Source organism: Balaenoptera borealis (assembly GCF_965194805.1).
Source record: "Balaenoptera borealis genome assembly, chromosome: 14".
Classification (NCBI taxonomy): domain Eukaryota; kingdom Metazoa; phylum Chordata; class Mammalia; order Artiodactyla; family Balaenopteridae; genus Balaenoptera; species Balaenoptera borealis.
Window position 1 is genome coordinate 63,943,926 of NC_138875.1, and position 25,011 is coordinate 63,968,936.

General features: G+C 56.1%; 1 protein-coding gene across 3 annotated transcripts; it reads right to left on the reverse strand.

Moving 5' to 3' along the window:
- Positions 1–140: 140 nt before the first annotated feature.
- Positions 141–21,278, reverse strand: DGCR8 (DGCR8 microprocessor complex subunit). Of its 3 annotated transcripts, XM_082354937.1 has the most exons (15): positions 21,119–21,277; positions 16,345–16,573; positions 15,573–16,246; positions 14,968–15,127; positions 12,997–13,139; positions 12,553–12,835; positions 11,079–11,276; positions 10,820–10,921; positions 10,162–10,260; positions 8,834–8,916; positions 4,572–4,672; positions 4,222–4,328; positions 3,188–3,315; positions 2,135–2,248; positions 141–1,839 (listed from the first exon to the last, which is right to left on the reverse strand). In XM_082354937.1, exons 3-15 carry the CDS (start codon positions 16,233–16,235, stop codon positions 1,756–1,758), a joined length of 2,265 nt encoding a protein of 754 aa, XP_082211063.1. In that variant the 5' UTR covers positions 16,236–16,246; positions 16,345–16,573; positions 21,119–21,277; the 3' UTR covers positions 141–1,755. The 3 variants fall into 3 exon arrangements, with proteins under 3 accessions (XP_082211063.1, XP_082211062.1, XP_082211061.1); XM_082354936.1 differs by having other exon boundaries at positions 2,135–2,245; positions 15,573–16,573; positions 21,119–21,278; XM_082354935.1 differs by having other exon boundaries at positions 15,573–16,573.
- Positions 21,279–25,011: the final 3,733 nt, after the last annotated feature.

Below are 25,011 nucleotides of genomic sequence, written 5' to 3' on the forward strand. Positions count from 1 at the left end.
CAGTCCCATCCCCAAAGGAATATACCTCCCAGTGACCACAAGAGCTAGGGGTGGGGTTGGGACACTGCTCAGCTGCTCTGGCCTTCAGGGCAGCTCTGGCCAGTTCAGGACCCATGGCCAGAAGAAAAACAGACCAGCCATTTCCTTTTGGACAGTTTTGCTTTATGCATTCAGACAGTCAAGGCTCACCCCTACAGCCATGGCCCAGCCGCCACCTGGGAGGTACACACAGGGTGGTGGCCACCCAGAAGTGGCCTCAGCACAGGCTCCCCCTGCCCTCTGCCCCCACAGTATGGCTGTGTTCACAGGATACTTGCACCCACACACAGGACAGAGGAAGGAAAGAAGGACTCGGGGAGGCCTCAGTGAGGCTCACCTGCCTCCAGTGTGCACAAAGCTTTGGTTCGAGGTGGTGCATCTGACTGTTTTAAGGGCAAACAGTTATAGTCAAATGGTTATTCACAACTGCAGATGGGGCAGGACAGAAGCAAGTGTGTAATTATAGCAACTTGATTTGCGGACTCTTTTACAAAGGTCAGCACAGGCGCCAACCTCAGTCACAGGGGTGGCAGGGAACAGAAAATACTGTCTCCTGTAAAAACACCACACAAGGGGAGGTGTCCAGCACTGTGCCATGAGCACACGGTGCCCTGAACAGGTGCCAGGGGCGGGGAGCCAACGGCTCACAACCAACTTGGACTGCTGGGACTCAGAGGGGACAGATCTACCCCACACCTGTCCACAGGGGCCACCTAGTCACCTGGCTGCACCAGGCGGCTGCTCTCAAAATCCAGTGCCGCCCCAACATGCTCGCACCAGCTCTGGAGAGGAGCACCAGCATGTGAACGCACTGCACTGAGAGTCGTTTCCTCTCAAGTCCACGAGCTAAAATGCGTTAACTGTTCATATCTGCTACATGATTCCAAATCTATCTTCTACTTTCACTGTAAAAGTTTCTTTCCAAACGCTAAAATATCATAAAAGCTTTAAAAATTGATGGGTGGACAGACTTGACTGTGCAAAAATCTAGTAAAAAATTGCCAGAGGCCAGCGAAGGTGAGGGGCCTCAGTGTCTAAGAAGGCATGTTTTGGGGGCATTAAGACTTAGAAGAATGCACTGCACCCCAGCCCAGGCAGGGGCAGCGAGCTGGGCAGGGACAGGTGCCTTCATCCACATCACGGGCAATGCATTTCAAGGCAAAGAATGATCACCTTGGTGGTTTGCCTACAGCCTCTGAAAAATAGTTCTGATACTAAGTTGTGTTTATTTTAAACCAAAGAGGTCTGAAATACTCCTTCCTAACTATAACTTTTTCAGAGAAAAAAGGAAAACCCAGGAGGCGGGGAAGGGGATGGGGTGCCAGCGTGCACCTTCTGGCCAGGTCCCTACGGTGCCCACGGGAGCCCCAGGCGCAGGGCTTTCTCATTTCATGTCATCCAACTATCATTTCTTGTCAGCGCCTGTTACATACTAAAATTCGTGAAAACCTTCATAACACCAGTCTGCAGCATGTCCACACAAGCAGAGGTCCATGGCGACCTCCCACCTCTCTGTGTCCACCTGTGTGGCAGGCTGAGTCGATGCTTTAACACGGCCACCCAGACCTGTGGGTGGCCCCCAAGGAAGAGCTGCGTGGACCTGGCTGTCAGACACGCAGTGGCGGGGGACTGTGGACTGGAGACCCGGGGCTGCAGAGTGAGGGCAGGTCTCCCCCGCAGCAGAGCTGGCAGCCCCTGAGCCCGGACCACCAACCATCACACGTCCACAGTGCACAGGGGCTCGCCGCCAGGCTGTGCAGATGCCACGATGGACATCTTGGGCTTCTTCCGCGTCTCCTCCTGGAAGAATAGCCAAGGTCAGGGATGTAGGCAACATGGGAACCTGCAGCCCAACCTCGGTGAAAGGCTGGTGGCGGGGCTGCAGAATGTGCGCGATTCGCAGGGCACCACGTGCTGGCACTCCTGTGAGCATCAAGACGCATGCTCGGGAGTGCAGGGTCAAGGAGGTCACAGCCACCAGGGATTTGAAGCTGCCCCGACAAGCCCCACGGGGACCCCACATCAGCGCACAGGAGGCCAGGGCCGCCAGCTCTCCAGCACTGCCACAGCCCGAGGGCATGCGGGCGGGCCTCACCCTCTCCTCCGCCAGCCTCCGCATCTCCTCCTGCAGTTTGCTCAGGATGTGCAGGTTGGGCTTGTTCTTCCGGGCAAACTGCTGCAGCTCAATCACACTCTTGTCCGACGTCTCCTGGGGAGCAGAGCCGGCTCGCAGGACCGTCTGGGGCCACCCCTCCCTTGACCCGCCTGGCTGGCTGCCTACCGGCTGTCTCCACTTCTGCCACTGCCTCCTCCTCCTCCCCGGCCCCCTTGGCCTCTGACATAGCCACTGGCCAGGCACTCGACATGCCCAGAGCCCTCAGGTAGGAGCGACCAGGACACAGCCTCGGCCGGGGGGACAGCACACTGCAGGACAGGACTCGCCCCGGCACTGCGGCCCCTGGGAGCCTGTGGGGCCCAGACGCTGAACTCCCTGCAGGCCCGTCCAGGGTGAAGAAACCACATCTGAGGATGCCTGCTGGCCATGGGTGCCACACTCCCCTGCCCCTGGAAGGACACCTTGCCTGCCAGCTCCAGGGGGGCTCCCACCACGGGCCCAAGCAAGCTTTCTCCCCTCACTCACAGCCCAGCACGATGCACAGAAGCACAGACCTGAAGGCAGAGGCTCAGCAACGCAGGGCCAAGCACCTTGGGGCCCAGTGTCCCCTCCCCTCACCCACCCTGTCAGGGCGAGAGCAAGGAGCTCTTCACAGATGGCCTGGGGGTCACCACCCACAGTCCCCACCCTCCACACCCACCACTCACTGGGGTGGCTGGTGACCCAGACTGTTTCTGTAAACGTCAGGGAAAAAAAAAATCAAAGAACATAAACCTCGCTTCCCTGTACTTCTCTCCACCCCAAACACAAAAACCTAAGGGTATTGGCTAAAATCTTGAGATCTTGGCCCAAAGAGCAGAAACAAAACAGATGACACACACGGGCTGTTGAAAGTTGGGTTAGTTGGCCGAGGAGAGCTGTGTGTGGTCTGCTCGCTCTCCCTCTAGCCCTGGCCCGCACCCCATCCCCTCCCCGTGCAGCCAGAGCCTGACTCTGCCCCTGGCCTCCCGTGCCAGCAGGGGGCCCCATTACCTGTTTGACCATCTTGCTGCTTTCACGGCCGTACATGCGCAGCAAGGACCCCCAGTTCTTGACATGTGGGTGCAGCAGCTGAAGGATCTTCTGAGAAGCTAACTGTTTCCCGACTCGCTTATTCTTGCCTGAGAGGAAACATGGAGAGAGGGAGTCACAGATACCAGCCATCCACAGGGCCACCTCGTCCAGACAGGGGCACTCCCGACGGGAGGGGGCAGAAGGCGCAGCCGCTGCACTGGGCACAGCACCTCAGCCCTGCCCGTCCTGCAGAACAGCCCATCAGAAGCTCGGGGAGGTCAGGACACACCCAAGGCCATAGCTTATGAGGCCTCACGGCCCCCAGTCCACATCTGCCGATACAGAGGACGCACCTGCAGGGCAGACACAGGGGTCGGGGAGCATCCAGAGGGCATCCTGTGCTGGGGACATTTCTAGATGGAGAGAAGGTGGGGCCAGGGTGCAGAACAGGCCTGGAGAGCAGCAAGGGCCTCTGGCTCAGATGGGGGATCTATCCTATGCCCTGCCCACCTGCTCAGGGCTGGTCTCAGCAAGGAATGGTGTCTGCAGGGCACAGGGCACATCCAGGGCCTGCTTGGTCATGACCTTCTCACTTACCCAGTGCTGGTCTGTGTTTACAGTAGTTACACAAAGTTTCTTTTCAAGTAAGGTTATATCCAAACACCAGATTAGGTGAAGAGCACAGGTGGTGCCCAGCAATAGCAGAGGGCCCTGCGGGGGGGCTCTGCTGCTGTCTTAGGAGGCTCCTGCTCCCTTTACGGGGATCGAGGGCTGGACAGGGGCAGTGGTGGCAGCCGGGGAGCAACACAGCCCAGCCAAAATGACCAGCCCGGGGACGGGACACCCACAGCTGCACTCAGGCCAGCTGTGACTCAGACGTGGACATGAGATGCTGTGGGCACAACCGTGGGCAGTCAGCATACAGCTGAGGCTCGGCTTATGCCAGGGCAGTGGTCCCCGGGATCACTGAAAGCCTGTGTGTGGGTGTATTGGGGGAGGGGTGTGTGTCTTACACCAGCCGCGCACTGTGTGCTTGCCACACGCCATGACATATTCACTCTTCTGGTTTTTACCAGGAACCACTTCAAACTTGATGGAGGTGTCCCCCATCCCATGGTTTCTGTAGGAGAAAACAGACAGTAGGTGACATCAGCTGAGGGGGACGAAATGGCTGCTTCCAGAAAGCCCTCCAAGGGCCCATCAAGACAGCACCAACCCTTCTCCCCAAACCGCTGCTCTGCCCAAGAGGAGGGACTCTCCCACCACACGCCATCTGGCCCCTTGGGTGGAAGGGTGCTGGGCACCCCAGAGAGGCCCCCATGCCCAATGGCCAGGGAAGCACCCCACCCCCCACCCCCCTTACCTTTTAAGGCACTCATGGAGGATCTGGTAGGGAGATAGCAGTCCAGCCTTGCTGGTCAGCTCGTAGACTCGCGAGTCCTCGATACTGATGTGGTTAAAATACTACAAAATGAAGCAGCCGGTCATAGTGCTGGCCACACCCACAGCCCCGTGAAGCGGCTCCCGTGCTGCCGCCTCTCCCAGGGGCCTCCTGCCCCCACCACTACCTCTCGGAGACATTGCACCCCACATCCCACACCTCCCCGCCCAGCAGCCCGTGACACAAACGAGGAATGGCAAGGGCCGGGCTGCCTGCCCGCTGGCCTGGGGAGCCCATCCTGAATCAGAGGCTGATCAGACGACCGGTCAGAAGTCTAAAGACACACAACCTTCGAAGAAAAGCTTGAAAACCATCATAAGTGAGGTTATAGAAGAGAGAAAGTGACCAGATACGGCAGAACAGAAACGTGAAAGGTTCTTAAGAGGCGACGCCCAGCTGGTTCAGGGAGAAAAAGGAAGCTGGTGATAGGGGCATTGCCAGCCCAGAGGTGGCTCTGACCCCATGGCCCCCGGCTCCCACTCAGGACTGTGGCCCTCCTCCCGGGGCAGCCATAACGCAGAACCACACGCTCCTTCGAGGCGTCTCAGGGAGGTGCCTTCCCAGACTGTCCAGTTACTAGGGCCCCAGGTGTCCCTCGGCTTGTGGCAGCATCAACCCCAGCCCTGCCCTCTTCGTATAGAAGCCTTGGAACCTGCTGCTCTGGCAGGGAGGGGGCTTCCTCCCCACCCAGCATCAGGAGGCGGCCCTGGTTCCAGCAAGCAGGAAATCATCCCCCTCTGAGCACAACCCCGCCCCCCCAGCACCTCAATGGGTCTGCCAGCCAGAGGCACCCCGAGCCCCTTAGTCAGGGTGTCTGCGGAGGCATCGCTGTGTGAGCCAGGCTGCTCAGACCCTGGCCACGAAGGATGAACCCAACCCCCAGCACCACCCCTCCCCGGGCACTGGGGGAGGCAGAGGACAAGGCTGGAAGTCCAACCTCTGACTACACGACGGTTCCCCTGGCAACCAACCCCCATCCTCGGGGCTTCCAAAAGTCACCTCCTGAACATGAACTCAGGCGTAGTTGAAGGGGTTAGAATAGAACGTTCCCTTCACTTTTATCAACTGGAACTATTTCAGGAACTGGAGACAAAAACCAAACGTTAATTTATTTACTACATTAGAAGGTCCCACCAGGAACCAAGGACAAAGACCAAACGTGTATTTTATATCACAATATCACAAACACATACACACCTAACAGCCCCAAAATACATGAAACAAAACCTGACAAGTGAAGGGAGCAATAAACAATTCAACAGTAACAGCTGGGGACTCAACACCAGTCCAGACAGAACAGAAAACCCACCAAGAACGAGAAGAGCAAACCCCACACCAGCTCAACCCATAGACGCCTGTTCACTCCACTCAGAAACACACAGTGCACATCCTCTCAGGCGGTCACAACACAAGCCTCAATAAACTTAAAAGGATTGACTGAAATCACAAAAACTATGTTTTGAACCACAATGGAATTAAGTTAGAAATCAATAACCAAAGGAAATTTGGGAGATTCACAAATATATGAAAAGTAAATGCTCCTAAAATAACCGCTGGTTTAAAGAAAAAAATTACAAGAGAAATTAGGAAAATACCTTGAGACAAATGACAAAAGAAACACAACATATATTAAAGCAAAATTACGGGATGCAAAGTAGTACACAGAAGAAAATTTATAGCTGTGAACTCCACATTTAAAAAGAAGACCCCAAATCAATACCTTAATCTTAAGACACTAGAAAAAGAAGAAAAAACTAAACCCAAGGCTGGCAGAAAAAAAGAATAATAAAGGCAAGAGCAGAAATAAATAGAAAATAAAAAACCAATAGGAAAAAAAATCAACAAAACCGGAAGTTGGATATTTGAAAAGACCAACAACATTGACAAACCTTTAGTCACACTGACCAAGAGAAAGGAAAGACTCTAGCTGCTAAAAATCAGGTATAAGGGGCTTCCCTGGTGGCGCAGTGGTTAAGAATCCGCCTGCCAATGCAAGAGACATGGGTTCGAGCCCTGGTCCAGGAAGATCCCACATGCCATGGAGCAACTAAGCCCATGCGCCACAACTACTGAGCCTGTGCTCTAGAGCCCGCGAGCCACAACTACTGAGCCCGCGTGCCACAACTACTGAAGCCCACGTGCCTAGAGCCTGTGCTCCGCAACAAGAGAAGCCACCACAATGAGAAACTTGCGCAGCCCAATAAAGAGTAGCCCCTGCTGGCCGCAACTAGAGAAAGCCTGTGCAGAGCAATGAAGACACAATGCAGTCAAAAATAAAAATAAAATACATTTATAAAAAAAAAAAGTTTAAACAAAAGGATCATAACGGAATACTATGAATGTGTATTTATCAATAAATTAGATAACCTAGATCAAGTGGGAAAACTCCTAGAGAGACACAAAATCCCAAAAGTGGCTCAAGAAGGAGTAGAAAATCTGAAGATGTATAACAAAAAGATTGAATCAGTAAATAAATAACTTCAAAACCAAGCAAAGTCTAGGCTCGGACTGTTTCACTGGTGAATTCTATCAAGTGTTTAAAAAATTAATAACGGGACTTCCCGGGTGGTCCAGTGGTTAAGTATCTGCCTTCCAATGCAGGGGACGTGTGTTTGATCCCTGGTCAGGGAACTAAGATCCCACATACCGCGGAGCAACTAAGACCGTGTGCTGAAACCACAGAGCCTGCACGCCACAACTAGAGAAGCCTGTGTGCCGCAACGAAGACCCAGTGCAGCCAATAAATAAATAAATAAATGAATGAATGAATGAATGAATAAATATTGTGCTTGCATGGTATATCTTTTTTTTTTTTGGCTGCGTTGGGTCTTCGTTGCTGCGCGCGGGCTTTCTCTAGTTGTGGCAAGCGGGGGCTTGCACATTGCAGTGTGCGGGCTTCTAATTGCGGTGGCTTCTCTTGTGATGGAGCACGGGCTCTAGGCTCACAGGTTTCAGTAGTTGTGTCACACAGGCTCAGTAGTTGTGGCGCAGGGCTTCGTTGCTCCACAGCATCAGGGATCTTCCTGGACCAGGGCTCGAACCCATGTCACCTGCATTGGCAGGTGGATTCTTAACCACTGTACCACCAAGGAAGCGTGTGGTATATCTTAAAAAAAAAAATTAATACCAATCCTTCGCAAACTATTCCACACAATGAAAGAGGAAGCAACACTTCCCAACTCATTCTATGAGGCAAGTATTACCCTGAAACCAACACCAACGACATCACGAGCAAAGAAAATACAGAAGAGTATCCCTTGTAAGTACAGCTGCAAAAATCCTTAACAAATATCAGCGAGCCAAACCTGTCAACGCATAAAAATGATTATACACCATGACTGAGTGGGATTTACCCCAGGAATGCAAGGTTTGTTTACCATTCAAAAGTCAATGAAACACCCCCCCACATCAGTAAAGTCAAAGACAAAAACCACGAGATCATCTCAACAGAAACAGAAAAAACAAAATCCAGCACCCATTCCTGACAAAAACTGTCAACAAACCAGGAGTGGAAGAAACGTCCTCAATCTGATAATACTCACAACTCACATAGCACGTGAAGTGGAAGAGGCCAGTCGCAAAGGAACATACATCGTATGATTCCACTGACAGAAGACGTCAGAATTGGCAAATCCAGGGACAGAAAGTAGATGAGTGGCTGCTGGGGGTTGAGGGGCTGGGAACGGGGAGAAATGGGGGTGGCTGCTAATGGGGACAGAGGTTTTTTTTGGAGTGATGAAAATATTCTGAATGTACAAAAATCCACTGTACTGTGTAGTTTAAAAGGGAAAAATTTATGGTGTTATAAATAAGAATGCATTCTTCAGAGTGAGAAGCCCTTGCTACAAATAATCATAGGACCATATTTACCCAAAAAACTTAACAAATAGTTTTAAATGGTTCTTAACATAAAGAACAATCTAGCTTTTGCAGCCTCTGCCTCAAAGGCTCACTCCACTTTGGATCTGCTGTCAGCAGAGCGTGGCTTCCTTCCGAAACATTTACCCGCAGTTTCTCACGACCCATGGCAAGACACAATGACAGAAATCTCCGACAAGAACATTTCCTCTGCTTGCACAAAGACAAGCAGGTCTCTTTGATGAAGTACAAGAGACGGAGCACCCGGCACCAGGGCGATTAAACCCAAGCACAGCCTGACACCAGGGCGGGCTCACGACCCTCACCTCCAGCTCCTCACTGTCTTTGGGCTTCTCCTCAGAGGTCTGTTTAACAAAGTCCGGGATGAGGATTTCCAGCGTGGCCCGGGCTGTGGAAAGAGGAACCCTGAGGGTGAGGGTGGGGTCCCCACGGCCGAGGGGAGCCTGGGCCCCGGGGACAGAGCCCCAAGAGCCTGCAGGTGAGGCACGGGCAGAGGGTGCGGTGGGGAGCAGCAGCCGGGCCAAAAGGACACTCTGGGGAGGTGCCTGCAGGCCCGAGAGCAGGGGTGGCGGGAAGCCGAGTGCAGGCACCCCATGAACAGGGGTGCAAAATGAAGAGCACGTGGGGAGGAGCATGGGGTGGGGGGGGGGAGGCGGGGCACCACGAGGATGGCCCCACCCACTATGGGACCCTCACAGGCTTCTGCTCCGAGACCCCAGGAACACCCCACTTGTGAAGCAGGAAGAGCCTTTGGAGAGAATCTCTCTAAAATGGACAGGAGGCCTCCTGGGGACCAGGCAGAGCTTGTGAGCCCAGCACAGCTTCACACAGGGTCAGCCAGACAGTAAGGTGGGGTCCCATCACCCTCGGCATTCGCCACCAGAAGAGAGCAAGGCCCAGGGGCACTCTGAGCCCCGGAGCACACTCCACCAACCCAAGACTCGGTTAGACTGCGATAAACGCTTCGCACTGTGTAAGGGGCAGAGCTGCTCTGAAGACAGTGTGGCGATGGGGGCGCCAGGGCCCGGGGTGCATCCATCGCGTGCCTGCGATGTGGTCCACTCCCCAGAAGAGGCCAAATAACCCTGGTGCTGGGGCTAAGTGGCTTCTGGAAAAGCACGCCAACAACAAGGTGTACCAGGAATATAGCCAGCGGCAGGCCACGGGCAGGAGGAGCATCAGGCGTCCACCAAAAACCACCAGCTTTCCCAAGGGCCTGCTTGGCTGTGTTCCGAGAGTGGCAGTCCCAAGTCTGGAGCTGGAAGGACTTGGAAAATGGTCCTCATGGACGTCAAAACCACCTGAGGAAGATGCCGCCTGTTCTCCTTCTCAGCACACCCCTGGCTTGCTGGGTTTAAACAGACGGTGCCCTGGGCTCAGGCAGCACAAAGAAACCAGCATCTGTGAGCACTGGGGACGGGGCGGGAGGCGCTGGCCCAGCCATCTGAGTGGAAAAGGGCCTTCTACTTTCATTTCTCACGTTTTACTTTTTCTATTTGAATCTTTTCCAGTGAGTACATAATTTAAAAAGATCCAAGTAGATTACAAAAATAAAACAGACTTGCCCCATCCACAGCCTTCCCTAGCCATTGGTGGGCCAACACGGGTCTCTGACACCAAGCAGGCACATTACCAGCTTTATTCTTCGCAAGTTTTTTGCTGCTTGCCGTTCCAGATCCATAGGTCACACCGTCGATGGTCACCGAGGCACCAAAAGGCTCACTTGGGTTCTCTTAAAATTAAAATTACCATTTTAAAACACACTTGCCAAGACGTTAAAAGCATACGTGCACATACACAATCTGCTCACACTGACAGACAGACGAGGTGGGGGTAGGGCTGCTGCTGGAAGGCAGAGGCCTGGCGGGGGGGTCCCTGAGGCACTGGGATGGGGCTGAGGGACAGTCAGCAGGCAGAGAGCATGGCCAGGAAGTCGAGGGGGACAGGGACCAATGTCTGAGAAAGATGGATGGAGGAGCGCGAGCGGTGGGACGCAGACATTGTGAGCCAGAGAAGCAGGAAGACGATGGCGGACGCTGAGCTTCTGGTTTTCACTAAAGAGTGATGAGGGCATCCAGAGGACAGCTGGTGGCCATTGCAGGGCTGCGGCCCCTCCACCCTCGGAGGCTCAGTGGGGAGGGGGTGTGGGGAGGTGACCATCTGATCCCCCTCGACCACCCCTCTCGTTCCTACCCAGCAGAGGGGACTGACAGTCAGCTCCCGCCTCCCCGGCGGTGACCCCAGTGACGTGCTTGATGCTTTAGGAGTGAGATGGGGAAGGTCACACTCACCACATTCAAAGAAGTTGTACACAGGGCGGACCTTGAGGACGCGCTGCATGTACTCGTGCAGGATGCAGACCTCCGACTTCCCATTGGGGTTGATGACAAACTCTGTGACAGGAGGGGCCATCTCAGCAACAGCAGGGGCCGCAGCGACCACACCTCAGCCCGCAGGGAGAGGACCTCTACGCCGCAAGGCAGACACAGGCCGATGCAGCACCCTTGGAGCACACATCCCAGGAACATCAGACCTGCGAGTCCCGCTCACCTTTCTTCGTGGGCGCGTCCTGCACAGACAGAGTGATGAGCTTCTGATTGGCCGGCAGGATGGGCCTCTCTGACTCAGCCTGTTTTCGCTTCATTTCTCGGTTGAACTGCCGACGCTCAGCCCATGTCCTGAACTTCTTCACGGTAACTTGCTCGAAGTCAAAGCGTTTCTCCAGGTAGTTCCGAAACTCCTCGAGGTCTATACGGGATTCACCAGAGACCCAAGTCACGGACTCCCAACCAGTGGGTCACACCCTCCACCCAGTGAGCAGGACAGGTCCCAGCCACACGATACCCCCCCTTCCCCTTTCCTCTCCAAGGGCGAGGGAAGTAAAGAGTCACGTTCCTTCATTCTGCCAGCTCAAATTACCCTGCCAGGTCCCCTAGGGACAAATTTCTGGCATGTCCTTTAGTTTATTTAGAGCAAGAATACAAAAATAAACAAACAAAAAGGAACCTAAAAAAAAAAAAAAGCCAAGCACAACCAGCCTTTGGGACCTTTCTCCCCATACGGAAACAGGTGCCAGACGGCCAGCAGCAGCCGAGGCACCACGTGCCCACCGTGGCTGCCCCCACGCCCTGCAGCAAGCATGCAGCTCAGGGCCATGGCACTCGTCCCACCTCTCCCCCAGGACCCCAAGGCTTCCTGTCAGCCTCGCTGGTGCCCTGCCTGCACCCCTCCTCCCAGCCAGGCAGATGCCTGAGATTCCACGTGCGCTACAGAACAACATGCTTGCACACTTAGTGACAAACCGAAACCACATAGTTCTTTACACATGAGTGCAGAGAAGCGAGTCTGGAAACAAGCGCCATGAGGTCAGAGGTGGGAGGCAGGTGTTTTCAGAAAAACAGGAGCACACTCAGGTGTGTCCTGCGTGTGCGGAAGGACGTTGTGAAGAGGCAGACCGTCAAGTTAGAGTCTTATAGGGAGGGCTCCCTTCCAGCTGGGTCCCGAGAACAGCCCACACGCTGACAGAGCTGGCCAGGACGGGGAGCTAGACACCACTGTCCCCCTCCTCAGCAGCAGCTCCAGCCCCTCACATGCAGGAGTTCCCAGACAGGCCGGGCAGTAGGACAGAGGCAGAGACCCCGAAAACGCGTGGGGGCTAAGACAGCATGCCACCACGGAAGAGATGCAGGAGGGACAGGGAGGAACGCCCCACACCCGAGAGCAACTGAGGGTCTGAGAAGGGGGCGGCACCCACACCACATGGTGGAGACGCCCACTCTGCGCACTGGTACACCAGGACTCCATGCGAGCATGTCCCATTTTCATGAAAAGCCAGACTTGAGGAAAGATCGCGAACATGACCAGAGAAAAAGGCAGGGCAGCACCAGTGTGCGGGTTGGGAGCAAGAGGTCAGGCAGAATCTCCTAAGCTCGGGGAGACGGCCTCTCCAGCCATGAGGGAATGGACAGGCAAGCACGGACAGGTCCCTTCCTCCTCAGGGACCAAGTTCACTCTGGAAACTTACCAACTGATTCATCTTTGCACACTTCCACCTTGGCCTTCACTTGCCCCAGGGCCCCGGGGGCGGCCTCGGCCCCCAATGGGTCTTTCTCATCTGGGGGCCCCAAGTCAGCCCCCAAGGAGTCGGGCTCTTCCAGGGGGAGCTCCAGCTCTGCAGATCGGCTCAGGGGCTTGGCAGGGGACACCTCCCCACAGGGGGAGAGCTCGCTGTTTTGCTCCCTTTCCTCATTGTCTTTCATTTTCTTGTAATGCAGACAGGGGATGCTACTCAGAGGAGGGTCATGTTTCTGTGGATAGTGAAATTGCAACACAGATTACAAGGATGGCCCCAAACGTCTGAACGTCCGATGCCTTTCACCTGCCTGTCTGGCTGCAATGCAACGTGAGCAGACATGCATGCTCCTCCTACAACTTACGAGACTAAATTCACGACTGACGCGTCCCCTACCCGTATGCTTCCCGTTCCCAAGAAGTATGGCCTGGACCAGGTGACCACCCGAGACTCTCGGTGCAGGTACACGGGGACTCCGGAGTTATGGAACGTCATGATCCACCCGTCCGGCAGTGGTTCTGTAGGTGGGCGGCCACGACCTGCACAGAAGACAAGAACACCCTGCAATCACTTAAAGACACTTGTAACTGAGTAAGAACTGTCAGGATGTTTCCAAAGTTACAACCCGTGTCAGAAACAACAGCAAGGTGGACCCAACGTTACAGAGAACCTCTAAGAAGTAGTAGTGGGGGAACACCCCGCCCTCCACTAGAGAAAGCCCCAGCCAGCCCCACCTGCAAAACTCTGCTCTCCCTCTGCTGCTGTGCCTGTCCCTCTGGGTGTGACCCACAGGCTCCAAGTCCCTCCGTGCAGCAGGAAGCTGTCCACCCTGCTCACTGCTATACTCCCCAGCCTAGAACGGCACAGGCACACCACGGAGCCCAGAGCAGGGTTCTGCAAGACACAGGGCCTCGCCACAGCTCTGCCTCCACGGCTGGCAAGCACCGTGGACACTGACTCCCCGCCCACCTCCCACAGGTGTGGCCAGAGGCACCGCAGGGCCTGGGTAGGCTTCGCTAGTAACTGCACATCTGTGGATCACTGCTCCCTGTGACCAGGTGACAAGCCTGTGCTGTTCGAGCTGCCACTGACAGCCCTGGCTGCTGAAAAAAGCACATGGCAAAGACTTAAGTAAAACTTATTTTTCTTACAGGTATTGGGAACAAGTTAAAAATTCAGAAACGAAAGTGAAAAACCAAGTGAAATCTAAAAAGACACATATGAGATGAAAACAGCACCAGCTACTCTCACAGAAAAGGGAATGACACCCTTGTGCCAGGTCTGACACCCACACGTGGCCAACACCAGCAGACACCTGTGTCAGGACGGCCCTGGGAGGGAATGTGAAGTTGGACACGCACAGACCCCGTCAGGCACCCCCATGCCCACCGTGGGCTGAGCTGGAAGCTGTCTGCAACCAGCTCTGGGCTAAGTAAGGAGAAGGAGGCACTCACACAGCTCAAGCTGAGCACATCATGGGACAAGGCATGTCTGCGATAGTGAGCTGTCACAGAGTTGGCCCGGCTGCCCGGAGAGCTCGCGTGCATCTCATAGTCTGTTACTGTTCCTGCTGCGGCCCACTTGGCAGACGCGCAGCCCAGCACTGCCAACATGTCCACTCCGCAGCCAGGAGACTGTACGCCGGCCACCCTCGGTTTCCTCCCATCATGCTGGCCACCTGCGCTGGTGCTCAGCAGAAGGTGTAACCTGTGTGCCTGAGTCCTGTGTCCCTCCAGCCCCTTTCCACCGCCCAGCTGACACCTCCACCTAGACACTGAGAGGCGCCTCCAGGCCAAGACAGAAACAGACACGGAGCCCCCTCAGACCTCTCCGCGTCAGCAGGGGGGCTGCACGGGCCAGCTCTGGGCGCCCCCTGACCGCTCCCCACCGCGTCTCTGACCCCTCCACCTCTGCCCACTCAAAGTGCAGGAGTCACACGTGCACCGCGAGCCGTGCTTTCAGACCAGACTGTGGAACGAGTCCTGCCTGCTTCCAGTGGCTCCCCCGACACTTGGCACAGAATCTAGAACCCGGACTGCAACCATCACCAGCCACCGCGCCGAGCAACCGCCTCTGGGCCCACCATCCACACCTCTGGATGCCCCCTCCCCAGGGATCTGCCCAACCCCCTCAGAAGGCCTCTCCCCGCCACGCCGCACAAGCCCAGCTGCTCTGGTTTCCACAGCATCTGCACCACCTGCAGCTGGGCCATCATGCATCTGGGTGTGTCCTCACATCTTGTCTGTTTCCTGTCACCAGACAGGACCCTCCTGGCCTCAGACGCACACCTGCTGCCTGACACCGAGGGCTCTCATGCCCGTACGTGCAAAGCCCCGTGAACACTCGCTACTTCCTGGCCCGACTTACTTTTGAGCACTGTTTTAATCTTGGTCATCATTGGCTGCACACTTGTCTCTCCGTCTGACGGGTGATCGCTGTCTCCTCCGTATTTCTCCTCCATCCGCCTCTTTTTGGGAGCACAGAGGCCCTCTTCCAGCAGAGCATCAACATCGTTGTCAAAATCATCCTGCAAAATATGCTGTTCAGACACCACAGCCCCCCGGTGCCCTCCAGGCAAGTGTCACAGTGTCACTGACAACGACACAGAAAGGAGGCGCTCTCGGGGGCCTAGGTGTGCCTCTATGTTGCGTGATCATCTGAAAAACAAATGGGATGAAACCGCCAGCTGAAGCACACGCTCAGGCAGGTGCCCGTGCCACCAGGGAGCGTGGCCAGCAGCTCCTTCCAACTCAGTTGGGACAAGGGTACGAGGCAGACCTGTCAGCCAAACTTTTCATTAGCAAAGTTTGAAAACCTGGACTCCTGATGGCTTTCTCTTTTCACATTTACGTTTCCACCTCCTGTGGGTGTTCTTTCCTCTGCAACATCAGCTTTACAGAGATGCTGCGATTCCCAAACACCTCTCTTTGGGTTTTGCTAAGAGTGCTCCAAAGGAGGGGACGCCGACATACCTCGTAGGAGAACTTCAAGGCCTCTTCGTCCACTCTGTCTCTCTGCACGATCGCTTTAGCCGTGAGCCCGCCTGCTCCTTCTTCATCTAGCTCCAAATTGTCAGTAAAATCTTCTAACTCATCCAGCACTGCGTACTCCACTCTCTTTTCCTGATCCAGCTCATTCTCCTCATCCTTCTTATCCGCACTCTCACCCCCTACGCCTACCCCGTTACCAACACTCCCGCCAAAGGGACAAGCATGCACGTCTCCACTGACAGGGCTAAGGGCCAGACCGCACTCTGCCCGCGCGTCGCGCTCCGCTCCCGTGTACAGCACCTTCCTGTCCTTACTCCTGCAGCTCTCGGTAAAGCTCACGCTAATCTTTACATCCTTAAGCAACTTAAGGTCAGGGGAGAACTTCCGGACCGCAGGTGCGTGCCGGGCGGTGCGCGGGCTGTGGCCACTACAGTTCGGGTCTACGAGGAGGCGGGCCTTAGAGAAGGATCCTTTGGAGAGAAGAGAAGCTCCGTAGAAGTTGAGTGGGTCCTCAGCAGGGGGTTCGGCCTGTCCATCACCACCAGAGCCAACGTCCATTACCTCTGCATCACTGGACGTTTGCAGGGGAGGTGGTGGAGACTGTCCACGGGGCAGCGCTCGGAGGGGGCAAGCTTGGTTCTCCATCACCGCTCCTCCTGCGGGCTCACGCGGGAGAGGAGAGGGGCTCTCACATGTCTCCATAGTAAAAGTGGTTAAGACTATTTTAAAAGACCAGAGTTTTAAAAAACCTTACATAAATCTATACAGCTAACATGCACAAGTCCGTCGAGACCTGGGTGCCGTCCTGCCCGCGCTGCACACGCTGGCGGCTTAGTCAAGCTGGCCACATTGCTCTTTTCATTAATGTAGACAGCTTTTAGAACCACTGCCTCAATTATTGGAAATCACAATGCACTCAGCTTAAATGACTGACGACTAAGCGAGTCTGTCCTCAAGCCGGAGGGGCACCCGTCTTCCTCCACCTGCAAAGAGACGTAAAGGCGTCGTCACAACGCAACAGAGCCCTCCGTGTCCTGGTACCAAGAGCCCAGTGCTATTGACAGCGCAGTGAAAACTTAAAAGAATGCTGCCTAAAAAGAGAACCTTCTATGTTTCAAAACAATCGAACTTTACTTTTTTCTTCAGAACCTAAATTGTACCTTAAGTCCCAAATTAAATACTTTAATTGTCCACTGTAATTCCAACTTGAGAAGCACAAAAACCATATTATATTTAGGCTCAAAAAGGATTAAAAAAAAAAAAATCCTCCACTAAACTTCACCGCAGCACCCCCTAACTCAGTTTACAAGGCAAGCCAGCATGCAATGCAAGGCTGCCCTTTCCAGAACACACAGAAGGTGTGCAGCTTCCCTCCAGCACCAGAGCGACATGGATCCACTCACCTGCGAGGGCTGGGTCAGTCAGAGGGCAAGCGGGAGACCCTCGGCTCAACTCTGCGGCACTAGGGCCAGGGGCTCTGTCACCCGGGACCCTGGGGCACGTGGATGGGGACAGTGATGCAGCGGGCTGGGGGAGCCAGAGGTGGCGGGGTTCTGTTCCCGGGAGAGGTAGGGGTGGTGGCCGCAGGGAAGGGAGCCCAGCCAGGGTGGGTCGGGGGAGCCGCAGGAGACAGCTGGAGCCAAGGCACGGGGAATCCTGGGAGCCACCCGGAGCCTGGCTCCATCCTGGGGGGCAACAAGAAGCCACCGGGAGTGAAGAGACCCTTAGGCCACAATTCAGTCCCTACTCGAGAAGGGAGGCCAACAGCTGCGCCAGGCACAGTGCCCGCGCCCTCGAGAACAGCAGAGACATAGAGTTGACCGCACTGCTGAGTGGGCAGAGGTGAAGAGCTGGGACAAGGGGGCCGTGACGACCAACGAGGCCTCTCCCCAGAGGGACAGTCAAGCAGGGTCTGCAAAGGAGGGCGCCCCAAGCCTCTGGGCAGACCCGGCCAACGGGGCTGAGGCCGCCAGGACACATCAGCCAGGCGGTCACCCAAACCGCAGGAGAGGCCGCCCAGAGAGGGAATGCAGACCGAGAAGAGGGCTGAGGACGCAACTCTGGAGAAGCACAACGGAAAGGAAGACACAAGGCTGAGAAGGCAGGGCAGGGGGCCATCCAAACACAGGGGCCTGCAGGAGGGAGGGCACCCACCAGAGCAGAAGCACGTGCAGACACGCACGCATGTGCTCACACGTACACCCCCACACCGTGCAGACACACGCACAAACATGCCATATGCACGCAGATGCAGACACATGTGCGTGCCCAAGCCCACTCGGGGCACCTTGCTGGTTGCAGACAGAACAGGAAACAGCAGACACCACATGTTTAAGAAGTTTACAGTGAAGGGACAGAGCGTGGTGGTTGAACTTCGAAGGGGACATAACATAAAAACCAGAGACTTGTTTAGATTTGATTAACTCATCCAACAACTACCCAAAGACTACCTACTCTGATGGGGGCGCTACCATGAACTACAGGGCAACGACCACTGACTGTCAATCTATTTCCTAGATTCTAAGATGTCTTCACATTTCTGAATTCAGTGGGAATTTAACATAATACCTCCCCCACAGGTATGTCTGTCAAAGGTGCTAAGGACCAAGGAAACATAGCACACAAATGATGACAGACTCAGAACCGCAGTGATCGCTGAGGCTGTAGCCAGACACACACGAGGAACACTGAGTGGAGTAGGGCCAGTCTCCTGGCACCAAGAAAGATCATTTCAGAGAAGGACAGAAGGTCAGCATACCCAGTGCTACAGAACACAGATGTGACCAGGACCAAACCCCTCGGCACCAGGCAGGTCTGCAGAGACCCTAGCAAGAGCCAACTCGTGATTCTGGGGCTGAAAAGGCTAACATGAAGAGATGTGAGGAGACGGGGGGCACTGAAGATACACTCGGCATAGGACGGGGACACCTGCTACCACGTTCAAAGGCTAAGAGCAGCACGAAGCCAGGATGATAATGATAAAAACTGAAGAATAGAAGCCTTGAAGAGCTGCAGAGTGGAGTCTCCAAGGAGCCGTGGAGAGTGTGGTCCTTGGAGCTCAGGGAAGCTGCCCAGCCCCAAGGGCAGCAGCTCATGCTGAGGGCTCCACAGCAGGCCATCCTAAGCAAGCTCCTTACCATTCCTGTTGCCTGTCGGTACCTATCAATACCTTCCAGGTGGTACACACATACCGTTTTAGATGCTGAAGACATGAGACAGACAAAACCCCTGGCCACAGAGCTCACATTTTAGCAGAGAGACTGACAAGTAACAACTAAGAAAAACTGAGAACTGTTCAAGAAAAAACAAGGCAAGGAGTTGGGGAAGGGGAGGTAGCTTCAAAAAGGGTGGGCAGCAAAGGCCTCACAGCCAACGTCCACCCGAAGGTAGAGGAGTGGGCCGGGTGGGTAGCTGGGGTGGGAGGAGGGGACATTCCAGGCAACAGCGAGAAGAGCAAAGGCCTCCGGGTAGGAGCGTGGGGTGGCAGGTGACAGCAGTATGCCCAGGGGGGAGAGAGGAGGCCAGGTCAATGAGGGCGAGGGAGAGCAGGACTCTGGCTCTTATCTTGAGAGATGGGCCACTGGACAGGAGGGTCCAAGCGGTGAGGTCACATGATCCAAGGTCAGCAGTGGCAACCAACCCTCAGGCAGGCCCTGTTCTAAGCACTTTATGTACTGTCACTCACCAGCTCTTACACAGCACTGTGAGAAAAAGTTAAGGATAGAGAAATGAAGCAACTTGCTCGAGGTCACACAGCTAGAAAGTGGTGGAGCTGCTTTAGCACCCAGGTAAGCTGGCTCCAGTCTGTACTGCCTCGGGATTAGAGTCTTGCAGTTTAAAAGAACCACTGTAGGTCCAGAAAAACCCCAGGTGGGTGGACAGTAGAAGGAGCAAGGGTGAGAGCAAAGAAAAGAATAAAGAGGCTCACCGGGAGCTTGGACCAGAATGTCAAGCTGGAGGTGGTGAGAAACTGTCCTGAGGGTTGCATGGAGGCCTAGGAGTGACTCTATATTCAAGGACAGAGGTGTCACACGCAGAGGTGGTGAAGGCAGCATGGGGAGTGTTTGGGGTAAGTGAAGATCACAGTTTAGGTTTACACATGGCTACTTGGCATCAAAGTAACACGTGGGGATGTGGAAGAGGCAGCCACAGGCATAAGGCTGCAGCTCAGAAGGGAGGCGAGGGCTGGAGATGGAGATGCAGATGTCAAGGAGAGACGGCATTAAAGCCAGGAGACTGGACGAGATCACCAAGGAGTAGAGGGCAGCTCCAACCTGAAGCCGAGACTGGCCAAACCAGTCAGACTCACTTTCCTACCCCCAAGGTCACGGTTAGATTATAAAACCCCTGGGAAGTGCCCTGCACAGTGGCTGGCCACAAAGGGCTCAAAGGGTGGCTCTCCTGCCATCGGCCTCACTACTGCTTCAGCTGACTGCACACACGGATGCAAACCTTGCTTGCCAAGTGGACCGTAAGCCAGCAGCAGACTTGCAGCAGGCTCCCCTGGATCCCGGCACAGGGTAAAACCGAGACGCTTGGACAGTGCCCTTCACTGGAGTCCGTTTGCTGGGCTGGCATTGGAGGTGCCGTCAGTGATGGTCCAGCGCTGTGGCTGCTGCCTTTCGCTCAAGCCTCTCCGCGCTGCAGCCTCCCGCCCAACCCAGCAGCAGTATGACCTCATCCCGTCCTTTTGTCATCCTCCATCGGCCTCACATCCCGCGCTTACAGGCGGCACTGCCGACTGGCCATTCACTCCCTCTGGTGGGTGACCGCCTGTGGCAGGGTTTGGCCCACTCTACCGCCGCCAGGAAACAGGATCCCCGCCTAGTGGTTGGCCTGGCACAGTCCCCAGCCCCAGAATGGACTGTCGTGCACCGGGTAACAAGGTACATGCAAGCATGCAAATGACAAATCAAGTTCCTACCCTGAGCAACCCAAGTCCATCGGACGACACCTGACAGGTACCACTGTCAACAGGTTGCCACCTTCCACTTATTTCTATCATGGTCATTGTTACGACAAAACCATATCCTGATCACCTACGTGACACTCAGTCCGTGAGCATTTGGTGAAGACGGGCGACTTCTCAGATTTCCCAAACTGTGTCACACCCGGCAGGGTCCTGGGCGAGCACCGCCCCTGTTGGTACCTTTCCCGCCTGAAAGCCATCTACGGCTTCGGGCCCGCGGGACGAGGGACCTCCTCACACCCCGGTGTCTGCCCGGGAGGAAAGCGACCGGCGCGGCGCCCCCCGGCCCGGGGCCCGCCGCCGCCCCCGGCCCCAGCCCAGAACCCGGCCCTGGCGGGCCCCCCGCCCGCGCTCCGAGGCCCGTGGCCATGATGCTTCACAAAGGCCGGGACTCGGAGAGGCCAGGCCCGCCCGCGCCCCCGCCGCCCGCCGGACCCCGGCCCGCGGCCTCGGCCCGGGAGGGAGGGAGGGGAAGGGCGCGCCTCACACAGGCCGCAGCGCCGCCCGCCCGCCCGCCCGCTCGCTCGGCCGCGGGGCGCCCCTCGCGCCCCGCACCTACCTCCGGCGCCCGCGGCCGGCCCGAGCTGCCCGCAGCCCAACTGCAGCGGAGACCCCTACTGCCCGGCCGCCGCCGCCGCCGCCGCCCTCCAGAAGGGCCGCGCGGGCGCTCTCCAGTCGGCGGGACCCGCCTGCCGCGCGGGGCGAGCGGAGGGCGGACCTTGGCGCGCGCGGCCAATCCGGCGCGCGGCCGCCCCGCATTGGGGGAACCGCAGAGCGGGCTGCAGAGGCAGCCAATCGGCGGCGCGCGGCGCTCCCGGCCACGGCGCACGGCCCAATGGCGCGGCCACGTGGGCGGGACCAGGAGCTGAGGCCGGGGCCGCGCTAACGGTCGCCGCCGGGGCGGGGCTCGTGGCGCGGAGGACGGCGGCCGCGAGGGGCGCCGGGAACAGGGAGCGCGGGTGACGCCGGGAACGGGAGAACGCGGAGGACGCCGGGAACCGGGAGTAGAGGGTGCCTATCCGGTGTGGACGGTGCGGACGAGACCGTACACATAGAAACATCACCCATTTTTCCATTTAAAAGCATTAAACATAACCACTAGGGGGAAAAAGACAAGTGTGCGCAAGTGTCTGGCACTTTTCCATTTGCTGATCCTGCGCGAGGAGCCTTGACAAAGGTGCTGAGCCGTGGAGCAGGGACCGTTCTTGCTGAGGCGGGAATTCCCAGGAACGCCGGGAACACGCTCTCCCGTCGGCAGCCGGCACGGTGGCTGCTGCAGACAAAAGCCAGGGGTGCTAGACAGAGGGCAAAGAATGAGAAACAGACGGGGGTTGTCAGTTGGGCAGAGTTGCAGAGTTCCCACCCGCCCCAGACTCTAACTGCAAAATGAATACAGTGATTTTGCAAGAAATAACCTGGGAGACCCCTTCACCAGGTGACCAAAGGTGCGCATGACCAACATCAGAGGATGCACTTGAAAGACGTGTGTTGCTTTGTGTGTTGATGCCTCGATAAAAATGAAAAAAGCACCAGTAAAGGGACGTATGGAGGGCTTCCTGAGAGGGACATGTATCCACATTAAAGCCCCAAAGGCAAAACCTGAATGTAATCGTGAAGAAAGATCCAGCAAACCCATAGGAAGGCCCTTCTACCCAAAAAACTGGCCAGTGCTTTTCAGAAAGTGTCAGGATCGTTCAAGTCAAAGACAGACTGAGGAGCCGTCTTGGACTGAAGGAGAGACAACTAAGTGGGATGAGGGGTCTGAACTCAGACAAGGGTTATTAGCAGGACAGTTGGTAAAATTCAGAAAAGGTCAATGCTAATTTCATGGTTGTAATACAGTTTACTGTGGTTAGGTAAAGTGTTACAGTTGGGAGGAATTGGGCAAAGCATACTGGATTCTTTGTTCTATTTTTTCAAGTTTGTAGCAAGTTGAAATCATTTCCTAAAGAAAAGCTGGCAGGGGTGCTGCAGGTGACTAAGCTGGAGACCTACCCAGGCCCTTCCCTCCCTGCCTGCCCCTCTGCTTGTCAGGCTGTGCCAGGGGACAGCACCAGGAACCCCAGTGGACACCGAGCCCCGTAAGGGTCTGGCTCCTGGACTCAGCCAGCTGCTGACCTTGTCCAGCGCAGTCAGAGCCCATGGGAACCCTCAGCACACCACCCTCCAACTAGCCACCTCGCCACGCTTTGTTGCTTGGTGAGGTGGGGGCCCCGCCTACCCCAGTCAGACCTGAGACCTCAGCCCTGCACACTACAGCCAACTTCCACTCGGCTTGGCACCAACCGGGTGATGAACAAGGACCTTACCACGGGACCTCCCCACCATCCCCACCTGGCTCCAGCCTTGGAGTCACAAAGATCAACACCTGGAAGTTGGAACTCCAGCCCAAGCTGGGGGAGGAAACTTTTCCCTCTGGAGAGCCTGGATGATGCCATCTGCTGGCAGATGAGACCAAAAGATGGGATGATGGGGGGGGAGGGGGTCTCTATGGGCAGAAGGCCAGGAGCCCAGGCCTGATGGGATTAGACCCAAGGTCCCCTGTGTCCCTGGGCTGGCCACGTGTGCTCGTAGACATGCCTCTGCCTCGCTCAGCTCCACGCCTCCAGCCTCTGTGCCTGCACACCTCCACTTGGCCATCCTGGAGCCGGAGAACAGAAGCAGCTCATCTGGGAAGGGGCAGAGTCTCCTCTGCCCAGGAGAAGAGACCCGTGTTGGGGACTCAGGGATCAGATGCACCTGGTGACAAGCACAGAGGCCTTTCTGGGCATGTCAAAAGCAATTCTAGGAGACAGCTTCCCAGGGTCCTGAACCCACCTACAGCACCGACCTCACTTCCAGACACTGGCCTGAGCCAACGGGGCCCGGGAAGGGCCAGCACTGTCATCCTCAGCTCTAACATCTACCTGGCCTGGGCATCAGGATACAGGGGTAGACAAGAGAGGAAAGGTCCCGACTTCCTGGAGCTCTTGTTCCGACAGGGAGACACACAAGAAACAGTCAATCAAAATGCACAGCACATCAGACAGCGCTTTCTGTTACAGAGCAAAGCAGAGCAGGGACCAAGGGAGGGAAGACTGCCTTAGACAGGTCAACTGCCCGGGACTTCAGCAAAGACCTGCGGGACACGAGGGGGAGTGCGGTTTGGGTGTCTGGGGAAGGAGCCCTTCAGGCAGAGGGGACAGCGAGAGCAAAGGCCCTGGAGCAGGAGCAGTGGCAAGAGCCAGGGCAAGTGAGGCGAAGGCAGGGGTGCCAGGCAGCAGGGTGAGCTGGGTGTGGCAGGACCCCGAGGACCACCTCGCCCTCATCCTCTTCTCTCCTGGCTTCGTGACTCTGCCTCCCCACCCACCTGGGGACTGAAGGACTGTTACTGTGTCTCCCCAAGCCTCAGTTTCCTTGTGTGTAAAGCAAGGTCACAATTTTTTAATCTTGCTTGGGCTGCCATAACAAAGTACGACAAGTGAGGGAGCTTAAACAACAGAAATTTATTCTCACAGTTCTGGAGGCTGGACGTCTGAGGGCAGGGTGTCACAGGGCCGTGCTCCCTCTGAGGGCTCCAGGGGAGGACGTGCCCTGGCCTCTCTCCCAGCTTCTGGGGTTCCTTGGCGTGAGGCAGCCCAGCTCCAGTCTTCACAGGCGTCTGCCTGGGTGCCTGTCTGTCCCTGTGTCCACGTTTCCCCCTTTTTATAAGGACACCACTCATATTGGATTAGGGCCACCCTAACGATCCCATTTTATTCTGATTACCTCTGGAAAGACCGTAACAAGATCACATTCTGAGGTACTGGGTGCTGGGGTCCAACATATCTTTTGGAGGGCACACAACTCAGCCCATAACAATAGAAACAAGTCTTGGGCTGCCCCTTCCTCAGGGGTTCCAAGCTGCCAGGGAGCCCAGGGCAGGCAGGGGCAGAGGGGACCGTGACAAGTGTGGGAAGCTTTTCCTGTGCAGGCCCGTCCCTGGGGCAGTGGCAAACATCTGAAAGGCTCTTCAGATGGCTTTGCACCCAGTCCAGCGGCACCCCATGAGGGCAGACCTGCCTGGCCAGGGCAGGTGCTGGTGTGGGGACCTGGTCCATTTCATGGTGCAAGGTGGCCTGCTGAAGCAGACAGAGGGTGTTGGCAGTGCCGGAGCTGGGAGCCTGGCTAGCCATGGCTCAGCTGGACACGTGGGTGGGGGGCACAGGCTGCGTCACACTGGGAGCCCCTTCATGCCTGGCTGTGGGGTGGTGAGCAGGAAGGGAGAAGTGACGGAGAGGCAGGTTGGGCCCAGTCAAGGTCCACAGCCCACCCGAGCTGTCACTGCACTGAGAAGGCCAAGTCAGGTCGGCCGCTGAGGCGGAGGGAAGCCTGAGTGTCAGCATTGGACACAGGACCCCCAAATGCCCAGCCCCAGCTGGGGACAGGAGCTCCAGGGTGCTTGCCCAAAACAAGGGCCCTGGGGTAGGACAG

Excerpts from the sequence above, each read along its gene's own strand:
- DGCR8 (XM_082354935.1), bottom strand. The coding sequence starts at position 16,292 with ATGGAGACATGTGAGAGCCCCTCTCCTCTCCCGCGTGAGCCCGCAGGA. Across the intron at positions 3,316-4,221 it reads GCACACAGTGCGCGGCTGGT|GCAAGAATAAGCGAGTCGGG; the intron begins GTAAGACACACA and ends GTTTCCTCTCAG. Across the intron at positions 1,840-2,134 it reads GGAGGCTGGCGGAGGAGAGG|GAGGAGACGCGGAAGAAGCC; the intron begins GTGAGGCCCGCC and ends CTATTCTTCCAG.